This window comes from Pezoporus wallicus, unplaced genomic scaffold (assembly GCF_028554395.1).
Source record: "Pezoporus wallicus isolate ANWC-B61680 ecotype Strahan unplaced genomic scaffold, APGP_CSIRO_Pwel_v1 scaffold_11491, whole genome shotgun sequence".
Classification (NCBI taxonomy): domain Eukaryota; kingdom Metazoa; phylum Chordata; class Aves; order Psittaciformes; family Psittacidae; genus Pezoporus; species Pezoporus wallicus.
This window is the reverse complement of record NW_026642649.1, coordinates 7,723,486-7,739,174: the sequence shown is the minus strand read 5'-3', so window position 1 is coordinate 7,739,174 and position 15,689 is coordinate 7,723,486. Positions and strand designations below refer to the sequence as shown.

The 15,689-nt window shown below is 36.9% G+C and overlaps 1 protein-coding gene across 2 annotated transcripts in view; it reads left to right on the top strand.

Moving 5' to 3' along the window:
- The window catches only part of CNTNAP2 (contactin associated protein 2), a 1,008,227-nt gene that overhangs the window by 476,473 nt on the left and 516,065 nt on the right, over positions 1-15,689 (top strand). For both annotated transcript variants that reach the window (XM_057431243.1, XM_057431244.1), the window contains exons 5-7: positions 7,058-7,261; positions 9,726-9,910; positions 13,078-13,221. In XM_057431243.1, the coding sequence (XP_057287226.1) occupies positions 7,058-7,261; positions 9,726-9,910; positions 13,078-13,221 (533 nt within the window). The remainder of the gene's footprint in view (positions 1-7,057; positions 7,262-9,725; positions 9,911-13,077; positions 13,222-15,689) is intronic.

Here is a 15,689-nt window from a genome sequence, read left to right as displayed (position 1 = left end):
TTATTTTCCTTCAAATGTTTTATTGTTTTCCTCTGTGCATGCTGTAACTAGTGTCTTCCCAGACCTCCAGATTTTCCATGAGAACATGTCTTTCTCTTCAAGGATACAAACCAGAAGTTAGGTGTAACTGCAGAGCACTGCACGGATGTATACACTCATCACAAAATGGTTGTCTTTAGAAACAATTAGTTTGTGTAGCAATGGTGTTTAACAGCAACACAGATTAGAGAAAGAACCCAACTGTCCTACCCCCAAAAAAAGAAATAGCAGGGAGAGGAGGGGACTTTTGGATTACCTGTCTTTATGTTGTTTTCCTTCCTTTTTTTTTTCTTTCTGCTGATTATTCATTTCACTTGATGCATTTATTTCTTAGTAGAAATTAAATTATCCATGACAAAGAACCACCTGTTTGCAGACATTCACACAAGAGCTAGCAAAATGAGTAGTAGTGTATTGGCATTATAATAACAAAACAGTGATGATGATGATGATAACAAGAAGAAATGCTTCTGCTTTGAAATTCAGAGAAAACTTGAAAATGCCTGACTGCTGTTGGCATATCTTTGGTAGATACTGCACTCAGAACTTGGCAAAGCGTTCTCACCACTTCAGGGAATACTTCCTTACAGATTTCTTTTCAGAGTTTCTGACAGGTATATAAAATACTAGAATAAAGTTTGCCTTTTATTTAAGAACTGAGTTAAAAATACACCTTGACAACACATTTTATGCTACTTTGATACTGCATTGCCATATATACATTATAGCTAATGTAAAGAGAGGCAAGAAAAAGAATCCTGGCTCCATAGTGAATGTATTTTTACTTTTTCAAGCATTGACATCACTCAGGGTTGACAGGTAATGACAGGATTCAGATTCAGTGGAGGCTAAGCAGGCAAGAGAAACTTAAAATTGATTTCATTTCACCTTACTCTTCTAGAACATGAAGAAGTATACGTTATTGTATATGCAAGATACATCTATGTCTGTATTAGGTTTTGGTTTGTTTGGGGTTTTTTGCCTTTCTGACAGATGCATTGCCATTTGAAAAAGAGGAGTAAAGGCAGCATCAGTTTTCCTGCAGCAGATTTCAAGCCACTGAATCACCCATGTCCTTATGGCTGGATCTGAAGGCACTGTTCAAACAGGGTACCTTTCGCTCTCTGCCTCATCATCCTAAGACATAAAAGAGGAGACACTCATTCGACTGCTGTGGTGGGACAAAGTTTTTCCTCATTTTTCTGGTGCAGTGAGATGTAGTAATGCATCTCTAACATAAGCTAAGCTAGTGTAGTGCCACTGCAAAGACTCCAGTGGCAAATTCAACATGCTATTATGTTGCAGTATTTGGAACTACTGAAAAAGTAGTTAGGGTCTTCTGAAGTAGTTTCTGTGTATGTAATTTATCATAATAACAAAATGAAAATTTGTTTTTGGTATGATTTTGAGCTTTATCCCTTGCTTTGTTAGGAGAACACCTTATTTTTGCTTTAAAGTACATAAATAATACCCTATTTACTTATATTTGTCATAATGATATTTTACTATCTGTGACTAATAGCTACAACAAATGAAATTACGTATGTGGAATACTTTGGCCCAACCAGAGATGCTTTGATGCATCTTTGATGTTTTTGGAGGATAGATGTTCAGTGCATGGTTAATGCTATTTATTACTATAATATTTGTACATCAGACATAATGTACCCATTATGGGGTGAGAAAAGAAAGCTACAAGATCTATTCCCTAAAAATCATTTAAACAGAAGATTTAAGTAGATAAAACAGAGATAATGGAGGGGAGGTAATGGAGTGAGAACATTGCACCTAAGGTTGCTGTGGATCAGTGATACGGAACTGTTGTATTTTTAATCCCAGTGAAATATTCTGTATGGGCTTTGTAGAGTTGATCATTCAGAGATCGGTAGTGATTAAAAAATCTGGGTACATGTTAAAATTGCAATTAATAGTGTTGATTTTGTTTGCTGTACGTTATTTTTTTTCTGGCAAGTACTTTGTTGTTCTGCATTTTTCTAATCAGCGTTACTTTACCAGGTCTGATAGTGGAGACATTTTAGTCTTTTTAGGCAGTACCTTGATCACAGTAGCTAAGTAGCTGTGCAGAAATCTTGGAATTGAGTCTTGATGAATGAACACTTCATCCTTCAGATGCTGACATTGAGGGTAATTGTATTTCTCTTACTAGAAAGGCAGGAAATAGAGAAGTTCTGGGGCTTGAGTCTGATTTGAAATTGTTTCTGTGTAATTAATAAATTATTTTGGAATGCCAAATAAAATATCTTTGTACAGATTTGATTCCCTGACCTGCATCAAATCTAGCATGTGGACAAAAGCAAAGGACAAAAGCATAGGTAGGAAAACCTGTGACTGGTGACTTATTTTCCTGTGAGAGTTGGGAAGGAAGTCACATTTGTTACCCAAGTGCCTGTCAGTATTTTTAAGGCTTTCTGTCTTTATTATCTTTTTAGAATTGAATTGTATGCAGTGATGCCATTACCTGACTAAATGGTTATAACATGATATCTCAGACATATACTGAGATAAAGCCTAACACATCTTCCTCACCAGCTGGAAGTGGTGTTACGTTTCTAAGATGTCAACAGCATTATCCAGTCGATCCATGTCATAGGAAGTCCAACAGAAGAGAAATGAAAGTGAAAGTAATCAGAGCTGTACTTCCTATTAAAATGTAATAAACCACATCAAAATAAACTGTTTTCCCCTATCTTTCTGCATCTCTCCTCTTTTTTCCTCTTTCCCTCTTTCTCAATTCTTTTTGCACTTCATCTTCTTAATTTCTTTCCCCCATTTCAGCAGTAGCCTCTGAAAACAGTCAGACTTCACTGAATGCAGGTGAAACGTATGTATGTGATGGCTTAGGTCTCTGCTACTAATGCTGGTAGTTGAGTGGCTGAGGATGAGAACAAATTATGTATTTACACTGCAATTATAGGAATTATATGGCTTACTGTCTAAGTACCATTCTGCATCATGGTAATTATCATGATACTAAATAGCTGAGTGTCATCATTGAAGGAACACAAGTCATTACCACAGTCTACATATGATAACTCTTAAAGATAATTGCTATGTAATCTTTAGGTGATTGAATTATCATGCAGACCCATGTGCATGCTGCCAGCACAGCTCTGCATAAAAAAAGCGGCTTAATCAAAGATTACTGCTGTTTCTTTTTTTAATTGAATGATGTTCGAAACATGGCAATTCCTGGCCAGGTTTGGGGAAGCTGCATTTCCTGAGCTCTCTGAAGTGTGTGATAGGAATTTTCTTCAGTGAATGATGTGAAGAATATGTATACATAACTGCAGCAATGGCATAGGTACAAAAGGAATATATGCTCACCTTTTCATAGGCAGCATGTTGTAAATCCACAGACGCACAGAAGTCAAGCCATTGTCCTGATCAGCAATGGATCAGATGCAGGACTGTTAACAGAGCTTGTGCAGATGTTACAAAGAGGTACCAGCTGGCCTGAGGGTAAAGACAATATAACTCATACAGGGTTCCTTGAACCATCAGGAAGTAAATTTAACAAATGATTATGGAAGAAAGTCTTCCATTGTATAAGGAATAATATTTTTACTATGTATATTTGTTATAAAGGTTGCTTAAGCTGCAGTGTTCAATTTTGTTTCATTTGTAGCATTTGTTCAAGGCAGACATATGTAGATTCAAAAGAGCATAATCTGTATAGCAAATTTGCTTTACAGAGAAGTATGAATTTTGTGATAGCAGAGAGACTTGCATGTGGATACTTTTTCTATAAACAGATTTCATGCTTTTCTAAATGTTGTTTTAGAAAAGTACATACAAAAATCTCAAGGAGACATTCCCTGCCTCTCTTGGCATCTTGTAAGGCAAGCAAAAAAAATAGGTTGATGCAATCTCTCTTACAATATTTTTCTAACCATTTTCTTTGTTTCTTCAAAACAAATTCCAGAAGTAATGTATTTACTTGAGTCATGAGAATGTACAAGATAACCTTACCTCTGAAACTGCACAGTGTTGCTTCTGAATACAGACTCAGAGTATGAACCAGGGTGGCCTCATTTCTGCGAGCAACATCTGTGTCTGTGCCTGAGAAAGCATTTGCTCCTTGCATGCTGATGACATTTTAATGGATTTCTTGCACTGCAAATGCAACATGCCATTCGGATATTTAATTTTGAGCTGATTTGACTTCCTGGAATTTGTCATTCAGAAAAATCGATCAGGCTGAGATGCTTAGTTCAACTTACAGCTTATGATTGGAATGTGTATTGAAAAGTGTATTTTATAAACAAAAGTGGTATTTCTAGCATGTATTGTTACATTCTTATATATGAGAGAGATATCCTAATAAATATGGGATATTGCAGTCAATTGATAGTGCTTATGTTTTATGTACTGAATAGAATTTCTTCACTATTTAGTTGGCATAAATAGTAAGGGGGGCAATGTTTATCATTTCATCAAAAGCCTTTGCAAGTTTAGGGAGATTTGGAATAGGTTCAAGTTATATGGTTGAATCTCTTCCATTGAAGAATGCAACTGCTAGCAACAAATCTGTCACCGTTGGGTCTGAGTGTCTTAGTTTGTTATCTAATCAGAAGCAGAGATGAACAGAGACTGCATGATTATTGTGCAAATAACATCTCCGTCTATGTGTCTTCTTTCTAATGGCAGTAAGAGTCTATAATTGGTGCTTCTAGTTAAGTGATGCAAGGAATGGGAGATATACATGGCACAGGTTTTATTACTAGCCTAGTAGTTAAGGGTGAGAAAATAGAAGAGTTGACATATGGTTCTATATCACTTGAAGGAGTGATTGGAAAATTCTTCCCTTATACCTCTTTTCCACAGACATGGAAGTGGGTCATTGTGATCCATGAAAGTCTATGCATTAAAAAAAAAAAAATACATAAATCTTGGCCACTGGGAAGATCCTTCAGATCTCTCAGTGGTTGTTGACAATCTGCTGCTACTGATTCTCTTGTGTTAAAGAAACAGTGTGACACAGAAATGCATTGCATATGCCTATTAATCTTTCAGAAAAGAAGGGACATGTTATGGAGACATGAGGAAACTTTCATTATAGATCCTGTGTCCTCATTCTCCTAGAACTCCTTGACTTCCCCAGGAAGATTTTTATGGAGTCTTTGGCTGCTGTGAATAGAGAATGAAAGTTTATTTTCTTGGACTTTTTTCTGATCAGATGAAGCAGAGTGATGAGACTTGGTTCCCAGGTTTAACGCAGCTTTCTTTGACATGATTAATGCTCCTTTTGTTAATACTAGTGGCCTTTGTAACTGAGCCAGTGTGTGAGTATGAGTACAACATAGCATGTCTTAGGTGTGGATCTCAGCTAGAGTCTGAAATACATACACTTGATGCTGGTCTGCAGAAAATATTGCTTATCTGTAAAACTCTTTAGCTTAAAAAGCAGCAGCATTGTGAAGGTAAAATCACAAGCTGTGATGATCTGTGCAGCCCTGAGATACATAAATTTATTTTTAGGATAAGTTAGGTAGACCTGTCAGTCAACAACTGTCCACTGTCATGCTTCCCCCGTATCAGTCTTAAGAACTGTTAACAGAGTTTCTGCAAGGTAGCAAAGTCCCCAAATTCTGCATTTTGTAATAATCCCAAGAGAGTCAATGGGTTGTGTCAAGTGAGGATAATGACTTTATTGTGATTATACATACAGATTTATTGGAGATGTACAGATGACAAATGGTTATGTCAATCAGAAACAGATATCACATACTACATCAGCATGCAGAGACTCACAGTGTCAGCAAAACAAATGACCTGGAAGTAGTAGAGGACTATTTATTATAGTAGTGCTTTGTGGGGAAAATCCTGAATGATGGAAGCATAATGTGTTGGTCTTTATATCTGAAAACTTGTTATGCTCAGTGATGTAAGGATGTATGAATAGGCATCATGAATCAACATGACTGTGAGCCTCCGTCTCAATTGGGTGTGTTTTAGTTAATGAATACAAGATGGGTTGTGGATTTTTTTGACTGAACAATGAAATAGATACCATTTATGAAAGGCTGGTTGTGGTTTTATATACTTTTCTCTGGAAAATAAATGTTAAACATCATGAAGCTTGATTAAATGGTCTTCTTTGACATTCAAAGAGCTCTTTTATCACTGTGAAAAATATTTCTGGAAATTATGGAACGTGAAAAAGCAACCTGTACAGATGCTGTACATAAGCAGTTTTTTGATAGCAATTAAGGTCCCAACAGTATTAAAAATTGACTCAGCAGACAGTTCTGGTGGTTCTTAAATTCTCATGGCAGAGATGGATGTACAAGTTTGGTTGGGCTGTTCTCTGAAACAGGGTGTAAAATACTGTTCCAGAGATTCATTGAAAAGCATTTTCTAAATGTGTGTTTGACGTATGTTGTAAGAACAAAGAACAAAGCCAGACCTGGAACAAAAATTAGCCCAAATGACAGATTTTTTTTTTTCTTTTGTTTTTCTCAAAATTACTTAAGGCCATAGCTAACGTGAGATTTCCATATAAAACTGAACTAAACAAGGTTTATGCCTATGGTTCACATATAGCTTGGGGAATCTTTCAGAATTGCTAGGCAATTTCTTTGGGCTCAAGTTTTACTGCTTGTAATCTTCACAGATACCTATACTGGATTTTAAAGAGGTATCACATGAATTATTAATGACTGCTCAGAAGTTTGTCTGTCTTTTTTAACTGTAATTGGGAAAGTTTGTATGGCAGCAAGTGTATTTGAAAGAAACCAGAAGATGTTGAGTACAGCTGTAGTATTTATCCCCCTGAATCTGCTTTTTTTTAATATGGTATGGATTAAATTTATGTCTTGCTTGGTTCCTACTTTTTATAGTATTAAATTATAGCCAAGAGAAAATATATTTACAATGCATATCACACTTGAATGTTTTTTATTCTCTACAGGTATAATCTACATACAGCACATCTGATTTTCCCGTGGCCATGGGAATATAGTCACTCATCAACAGTGTTGTTTGCTTTTTCCTTTAGGGGCTGATGTTATCAATTTTGATGGCCATGTAGTGTTACCATACAGATTCAGGAACAAGAAAATGAAAACACTGAAAGATGTCATCTCTCTGAAATTTAAAACCTCTGAAAGCGAAGGTGTAATCTTCCACGGAGAAGGACAGCAAGGAGACTATATCACCTTGGAACTGAAGAAAGCCAAGCTTGTTCTAAACTTAAATTTAGGTATGCTTTGGTTGTTTAGCTGTGGGTACTTTTTAACTCTCCCACAACAAATTTATGTTAAATATTGCATCCTTTTTTCCCCCCAGTAATATGGTAAATCACATCATTTTAATTAGGTAATTTGATGACAATGGTGCTCACTCCCTTTGTATATGATTTTTTTGATTGTTTGTTCTATTCCTTCCTTTTTACTGTGAAAATAAGATTATACAGAAAACCAGGATCAGCAATATATTGTAGTTAGAAACTTGCAGCAAACAAAAAAGCCGGGCTAGAATTACATTTGGCTTCAGCTGAGGCTTTGTGTGAGAGAAGGATGCTGTCGTCAGTGCTAGAGAAACAAAGGTCACCTTTGGGAACCTTCAGCAAAAAAGTATCAATCTGGGCAGCAGCAGACCACATGAAGTTGAGGTTCAGCAGCCTTCCTAGAATATGAGAAGGAGGACTAAGAAGGAAGACATACTGGTTTATCAGGCAGTCGTATGATGAGATCCTGTATACATTACTTCCAGCACCCTGTTCCCTCCCAGTGAAAGACTACAGGCTCATGAGTGACTGTAGTTATAAAGTACATTTATTGTACATTTATATGAAGAAAGACACATTTATCTGGTTTCAGTTTGGTTTGGGCTTTTTTTTAACTTCAGACAAGAGAGTTTTAGAAAAAGGTTCCATGAAGCTTTCCTTTGTTCTCTTACAGACATGTGAAGAGTAAATTATTCTGTTCGTTATTTACATTGAATAGTAATTATTTCCACTAGCATTTTCTCCTTTTCTTTTTCGAAAGATCAATGTGAGCAGATGATGAGGAGGAAATCATATCTTCTTATAGCATTTAGCTATTTTTGCAATACTAACCCATTCATTTCCAGTTTCTCCATAACCTTCAGTCTGTCTTTATAAGCTATTACAACTTCCATATATGTGCTTGGTGGGGATGATCCTAAGTCATGGCAGATAAATCAGAATGGGCCCTGTGACACACACTCAATAGACTGAAGTAATAAAAGTAATGGTTAGTGGTGTTATTCTTCCCCTTCCTGAGGGTGTGTTGTATTTGCACCAGTCAGTGGACAGAGATGTTCATTTTGCCTGGTGAAATCCAGAGGCATAGTTTTAAACATGGGTGATGGAGGCAGAGGAGGAATGGGGAGGCAGGGTAGGATTTAGGTTTCACTTTGCCCTGGGTTTGACACCGAATTGAAGAAATTAAGGCTCATGCATGGCTTGATTTCTTTACGTAGTTTCTAACCAACAGCTGTTGAAGGGTCAGTGGCCTTCAGCAAAAAGGCAATGTGGTCATTTGTACGGGAGTAATGTCTGTCTTCTTAAGCCATGGAAGTGTGATTTGCCAGAATGTGTTAGCAACATGCACAAACCTTAATGCCCGATTTGCAGGCATGCTTGATGGCAAGAAATTCTCAGCTCCAGAAATGCCTTAGGTCCTCGTGTATTCAGAACATGGAAGATTGTACTGAGTTATTGGGCAACACAGCATTTTTTCTTAACTTACTGCTGTATTAGTCATTTGCTGCTTCAGCTGAGATGCATGGTCTCAGTCTTTGCTGGCTTAGCTATGTCAGTCAGATTGCAAAGAGGCGTGATCTCTCACTTGCATAGCTGTACTGGCAAAAGCCCCTGGAAGACACAGCAGAGAACTCCAAAACCGTACTCTTGCCAGTAGTCTGATTTCCAGAATAGGAAAGTTGCTGCAGGAGAAAAGGCTGAAATAAGCTATGTTAGCAGAAGACAGTTTTTGCTACTGTTAGCTCAGTCTGCGCTAAGCCTTTTCGTATACGCTCACTGGTGTAGCTATACTGGCAGGTCCTACAAAGTGTAGAACTTAAGCTGAAGAGGCTGTTTCCAAAGTCTGTTGCCAGGCACCATGTGCTCCTCAAAAGTCATAGATCAGTACAGTTCCAGGGAATCTCAGGACCTGGCTCAGAGGTGACAGCTTTTCATTGCAAACACAATACACCCTCAGGAAGGGGAAGAATAACACCACAAACCATTACTTTTATTACTTCTGTCTATTGAGTGTGTGTCACAGGGCCCATTCTGATTTATCTGCCATGACTTAGGATCATCCCCACCAAGCACATATATGGAAGTTGTAATACCTTATAAAGGGGTGAAAATGCAGAAATCCCCTAGCATTCCCTAGATGAAAACGTCTTTATGACTGAAAAATTGGTACTGCTTCTCTGGTTCACCTCCGTATAACTACTGTTACAGGTAACTGTTCATACAGCTCACTGATCAGATACCTGGTGTGTTTGGTCTAGCTGTTTGTATTTGTGGCAGCAACTCTCCACTGGACAGATCTCAGCTTCATAGTGGACTGACTTTCTCCAGCTTATTATGTGTCTGGTATGATTCAGGTGAAATATTGACAGAACAAGAGGAAGATGTTTGGTTGACTGGTATGAGGTGAGAATTGCTGTTGTTTCTATTCTCATGTTAGGCAGCAACCAGCTTGGCTCTATTTATGGCCACACATCCGTGATGACAGGCAGCCTCTTGGATGATCACCACTGGCACTCCATCATCATAGAGCGCCATGGGAGAAACATCAATCTCACCCTTGACAGACACATGCAGCACTTCAGAACCAATGGAGAATTTGATTACTTGGACCTGGATTATGAGGTAGACATTGAAACTTGTTTGTTTTCATTCAGTTGGCTTTATAAAGATTAGTCCAATAAGAAAAGAAAATGAATATAATTTAAAATGTTTTGGGACCTTTTTTTGTATATTTATTTTTATTATTTTTCCCTAACATTTCCTGAAATATTCTTTTCAGCTCTGTTCTCTTTTAAGTGTAAATGAAGTTTCTCTTCATTAGCCTTCCAGATTCCATCTGGTGGAAAAGTCATCTCAGCCTTTTGTTTTAAAATGAGAGATCTATGTTCCTCAGCAGGCTTAGCTGTAAACGCAGCTGCTGTAAGTGGGAACTAAATTAAAGAAACATCATACAATCTGCTGTCGCATTCAGGTGATAGTTTTTCACTGGAATAAAAAAAAAATCTCATTCTGTGGTGACAATTAGTATTTTTATTTAGCAAAGCAAGCAGATGAGAACCTTTTTACTAATATGGATCTTGATCTTTCCTAGGTAGGTACTTCCTTGCATTTTCATAAATACACCATCAGTAACTTCTTTAAATAAAGAAGCAGTAAAGAGTGATGCAAGTCGTACGGAAACTTTCGTTTGATCAGTCAGATTAATGCACACAAGTGTTGATAAAACTTAGATGTGGATTTGTTGTTTGATTGCACTCTGCTTCTGCTATTGTGAACTTGTTTGGTTCCTTTAAATTGTTATTCAGACTTCAGCATGTTATTACAAACTTTGTATAATGGTTTTCTTTACTGTTTCTAATGAGCCAAATACATGTATTTATGTCCTTGCAACTTTTTAAAGAGTGAGAGGGCATCAACATTGACTCGCATATTGATAGTTTTATGATCTTTTGATCAAGAATATAATGCGAATGTTTAAAAAAATAGTATTATAAATGAATCATTTTACTTATATCCCAACAGATCTTTATGAATGCCTTCTTTGGTAGCATTAGAATGAGAAAATAATGAGCAAATTTGCCTATACTTCTGTTACTTATTGAGCACTGAACATCTGAATCGGGCTTCCGAAAACTCACATAAATAGATTTATTAGAGATTTTCAAGGAGCCAACTACAGAAAAATTAGGCTGAATATTACAAGCCAGGGCTGGGCAATCTAAATATATAGATACCCCGCATATATATATACACACACATGGGCACACATATACAAATACATATGTGTGTGTGTGTATAGACACACATGTATGTAGCATGTTTCCATGAGTAATACATTGCATACAGTATATTTACACCTAGTAAGAGTAGGATCCAGGAGAATCACCTTCCTCTCTTCTCTAACATTAGAGGCCTCACTGGCAGTTCTCAAAGGCACATTTCAGTCTCTTACGTTTAATGGAACTTACTTGAATGGGTATAGATACATGTTTCTATGGTTCATGCAAATGCAGGAGCCTTAACCTGTTCTCATTCCTTTCCTCTCAATTATCTCACTGGTTTTGGAGTTAGTTAGCACAGATAACATTTCAGTGTGTTGCCCTTGTGGTAAAATAATCATGGTGGATAAATCTGGAAGAGTAAAAATAATTTTTCATCAAAAAAAGCTTCCAGGTTACAGTCAGAAATGTTAAGTAAGCACAAAAAAGGAATAAACATCAGTTCTGATTGCGTTTCAAGATCAAAAAAGAAAATCCTCATGAGTCCTTAATGTCTTGGTTCGTGGTTTTTGCAGTTTCGATCCTTTCCTTCAAAATGCTTACCTTTCCATTTTCTCTTGTCCAAACATATGACTACAACATACAAAAGAATTAACATTAATGGTTTAACAGCCATTAAAATGTCACAGTCACATTCTCCAGTTCATGTAAAGTGGTGTGTCTGCTCTAAAGTCAAGTCATGTCCCCTTATAATACCTGAGGATGTGTCCCGCAAAATGCTTTCAAATGGCTGTGGTGCGTGCTGTTCATGAAGATTCAGGTTTTCAGCTGTATAGCTGTATATGCCAAGTCAAAACCTCCTCTTTGGGGTAGAAAGTGATATCTTACATGCTTTTAAAGTGGAAAATGTGTCCCTAGAGCTGCGTTTTCCTGCTGTCAGTAGTAACAAATGGAATTAACAATGAATAATATTTAAAAGCTTGGCTCTGCCAAACCTCAGCAGCAGATTATAAGTAGACATTTTTGTGAGCATCTGTGGGACCGGAAGACTAGGTGTCATTGCTATTTATGCCATCATCTATTGGACATAAATATTTAACATAGATTGCAAGGATTAATCTCATGAGTCCCTTATTCTTCACATTTGGGCTGCAAAACATTAATGAAAACGTGTAGCCTTTATTCACTTCCAAGCATTTCAGAAAAGACCCTAATGTGGTAGAGACCTGTATAGTCTCTATGGAGTGACAGGGAGAGACTTCATGAGATGAACATTTTTAGTTAGTAAACCACTTGGTTTTCTTCATTCTTTAGCAGTAGCGATTCTGGATAACCCAGTGTTTTAGGGTAATGAAATTCAGCATTAAGAGAAAAACAGTCCCTGTTTGACTCTGATGGCTGAGTCTTTACAGTGGTTGTCTTCATCTCCATGGAGGTCATTTGGCCTATGGAAGTCATGCGGTAACTCCTCATTGACTATAACTACATCATAAAAGCATGTTCTTAGTGGTGGAAAGTGCTTCTGTCTAACACAGAATAGCATTTTTAACTATGTGATTCTGTAAAATGCAGCTGGATGAAGTAGATGCATAAGCGTTAAAGGAAACAAATGGTATTGGAGCCCACTGCTGCTGTGTTGTAGTCTGAGCTCTGGCACGCAGTTAGAACTGAGTGAATGATTTGAATCAGATTATCCAGCTAATTCCTTGTCTACTCTTGTCCAGAAAAATACTGGAATGGACATGTATTCTAAGTTCTTTGTTTCAAATGCATGTTGTTCAGTAGCAATCAGAAGTTCAGTTGATAGATGAATAACTGTGATGTCTGTTTGGACAATTGTAATGATAATTGGGATTTACTACCATAAATGTTTGCAATCAGAAATTCATTACAGATATTTTTCCTGCTTTTGCAGAGCTTATTTGATACTTCTCTTTTCTGCAAGCAGTACTGCCAGCTCTCTCATTCACTGTGTTCGAGTGTTCAAAGAAAGAAAATACTTCTGCAGCAAATTTGTGTAAAAGTCTTTGCCCTCCAGTAACTACCTGCCATTTTCTGTTTCATTTAAAGATAACCTTTGGAGGCATGCCGTTTTCTGGGAAGCCAAGTTCTAACAGCAGGAAAAATTTCAAAGGCTGCATGGAGAGCATCAACTACAATGGCAATAATATCACTGACCTTGCCAAAAGGAAGAAATTGGAACCTTCTAATGTGGTAAGAGCATAATTTAATGGTCATCTACAGTTCTGCTTCTCCATCAAAGGAGACTAGAAGGTTTGTGAGTTGTGTATCTGGTATCCTTCTGGTATACTGGAATGATATAGAACACAAACCAAATTTTATCACATACCCAAGGATCTTACTGTATGTGACTTCTTTTTTATTATTATGTCTGAGCACTTTATTTCTGGGGTCCCATTTCATCCTTCCAAAATTAACTTTCAGTATCAGATAATTACTTTTTGAAAGAAAGTAAGCTGAACCAGTAAGTACTTCTTTCCTTTCCTCTCAAATTATAGTAGTCCAAATCCAACACAGGCTTTACTATTAAATCAATTGCAGCTTTCTTGTGGCTTTAAACTCTGGTATCTTCCATCCCTGCAGAGCTAGTTGGATTGCTGGAGTGCAAAAGTCGTTCTCCAGGCCTCTCTGGTAACTCTGAAAAGCCTCAATACATTAGACTTGGAAATCATTATTTAGCTTATTAACATTACACAGCTTATGAGCATTTTATTCTATCTTTTTCTCTTGCTTAAACATTCATAGTTTCTTTCATGTTCAAATTTGGGACTTTATGGGCAGAACGATTAAGAAAGAATGTACTTTAATTACTGTATTTTTAAGGCTCTAAATGTTCCTAAAATTGCTTGCCTGCACACAAAGGCAATGTGGGTAAGAAATAAATGTATTATTGCCATGAATTAGAGACAGTCTGAATAAGTTGTTCAAGACTTTCTCCTATACAAGTTTACAGCATTCACAAACTGCTGCTAAGTATATGTATGGTTCCACTATTGCTTTTCTCTTTATGTAGTAAAGAGTAAAGATCTACATATGCAGCAATGATGAAGTGCAAAGGATTGATTATTTGCTTACTCCTTGGTTAGTAATACTGAAGCATTACTATGCATATTGTAATACTGAATAATTACTATACATAGTAATACTGAAGTATTACTATACATACTCTTACATATGAACAATATGGCTAGATGGTCAAGGTAGCATGAAGGATAAGTCTGAGCATGTGGTGTTTGCCTGTACAAACTCAGTAATACAGCCTGGCAGTTAGAGCTTTTTCTGTGCATTAATTTCTCCAGTGTTCTCACAGGCAAAGAGCATGGTACATGTGCCATGGAGGAAGGCTCCCCTTTTAGAACTTTTTGCACCAGTTGCATAAACTCCAGAATCTTTGGCTTAACTTGTTTTCCAAAATTGCCTGTAATTTCCTTTCTGCAGTGCATTTTAAGCTTGTGAAGTAACCAAGATTTTCAAGCATCTTTGTACAGAAACAATCTTTCCATATGACACAGTCGAGCCCACCGCAAGTTGGTAGAACATATTCTTTAAACCTCTTTCTGAGCAGAAGTGTTGCTTAAGAGGTGTCTGTAGTGCAATTCCTATCCTTTCACAGGTGTGACATAGCTAGCAGGACCGAAAATTCTATGCCAGATAATCCCTGGTTTTTATTTGTTTGTTTTTAAAATTGTTGCCTGTAACATGAAAGTAAACTCCACATAAGAAGCTTCAGTAGTGTTAGTGCTACATCAGGAGGCTATGGCATGCTAGCTTAATTTGATGGTGCTGTTGATTTCCAATTCTAAGAATGGCTATAAAAATAGAAGTGAGCTTTGTTTTCAGTAGAATTACTTAAATCGCTTCAGCTCTTCAAAAGCAAAATCAATTTTAATCTAACTAAATCAACATGGATCTTTATGTATCTTACAAAAGGTTTTTTTTTTCTCCTAGTTTTTAGTTTGATTTACCATGAAAAATAGGCTCGATCGAGAGCACTGTTGTCGTTAATCATGTTTATGATGATGGCACTTAAGCAATCCAACAAAGATCAAAGCTCCGTTATAGCAGATCCTATACAAACCCACAACAGTAGGCACACCCTGTCCTAAATGGTGTATTATATGAAGAGACAAGACAGACAGATGTAATGGTGTGGAACACAGGCAGAGTAATCAATATGGTGATGAGAAGTATCATAAGGTGGGGAAAAAAACAGAGGGAAGAAGGATGTTAAAGAGGTGTGTGGCAGAAGAAAAACTATTCTTAGATACAGGCAGTTGAATTTCAGAAATCACATAGTGAAAGGGACTTGACAAGTTAATTTTACAGAATGAGGAGGCCCAGAGAATCAAAGATGATAATAAGATGATAATCTTGATTTTTTTTTTTAGGTCTCATATACATAGGTATATGAGCAAAAAAAAGCATCACCAGGCATCTCTTTACTGAAGAGGAAGGATGTAACGACAATTTAAAGTACTTTAAACTTAAAGAAAGTCCATCACTGACTTTAATAGTGTATTTCTTTTAGAGGGTAAAAATAAGGGGGAAAAATCCACAATCCTTTGTAACTGATAAGATGGCAACAGCTTACTGGGGTGAATGAGTCAGATGAATGGTCATAAACAGTTATTGTTCTTATTAGTGGAGCCTGATTTGTTTTC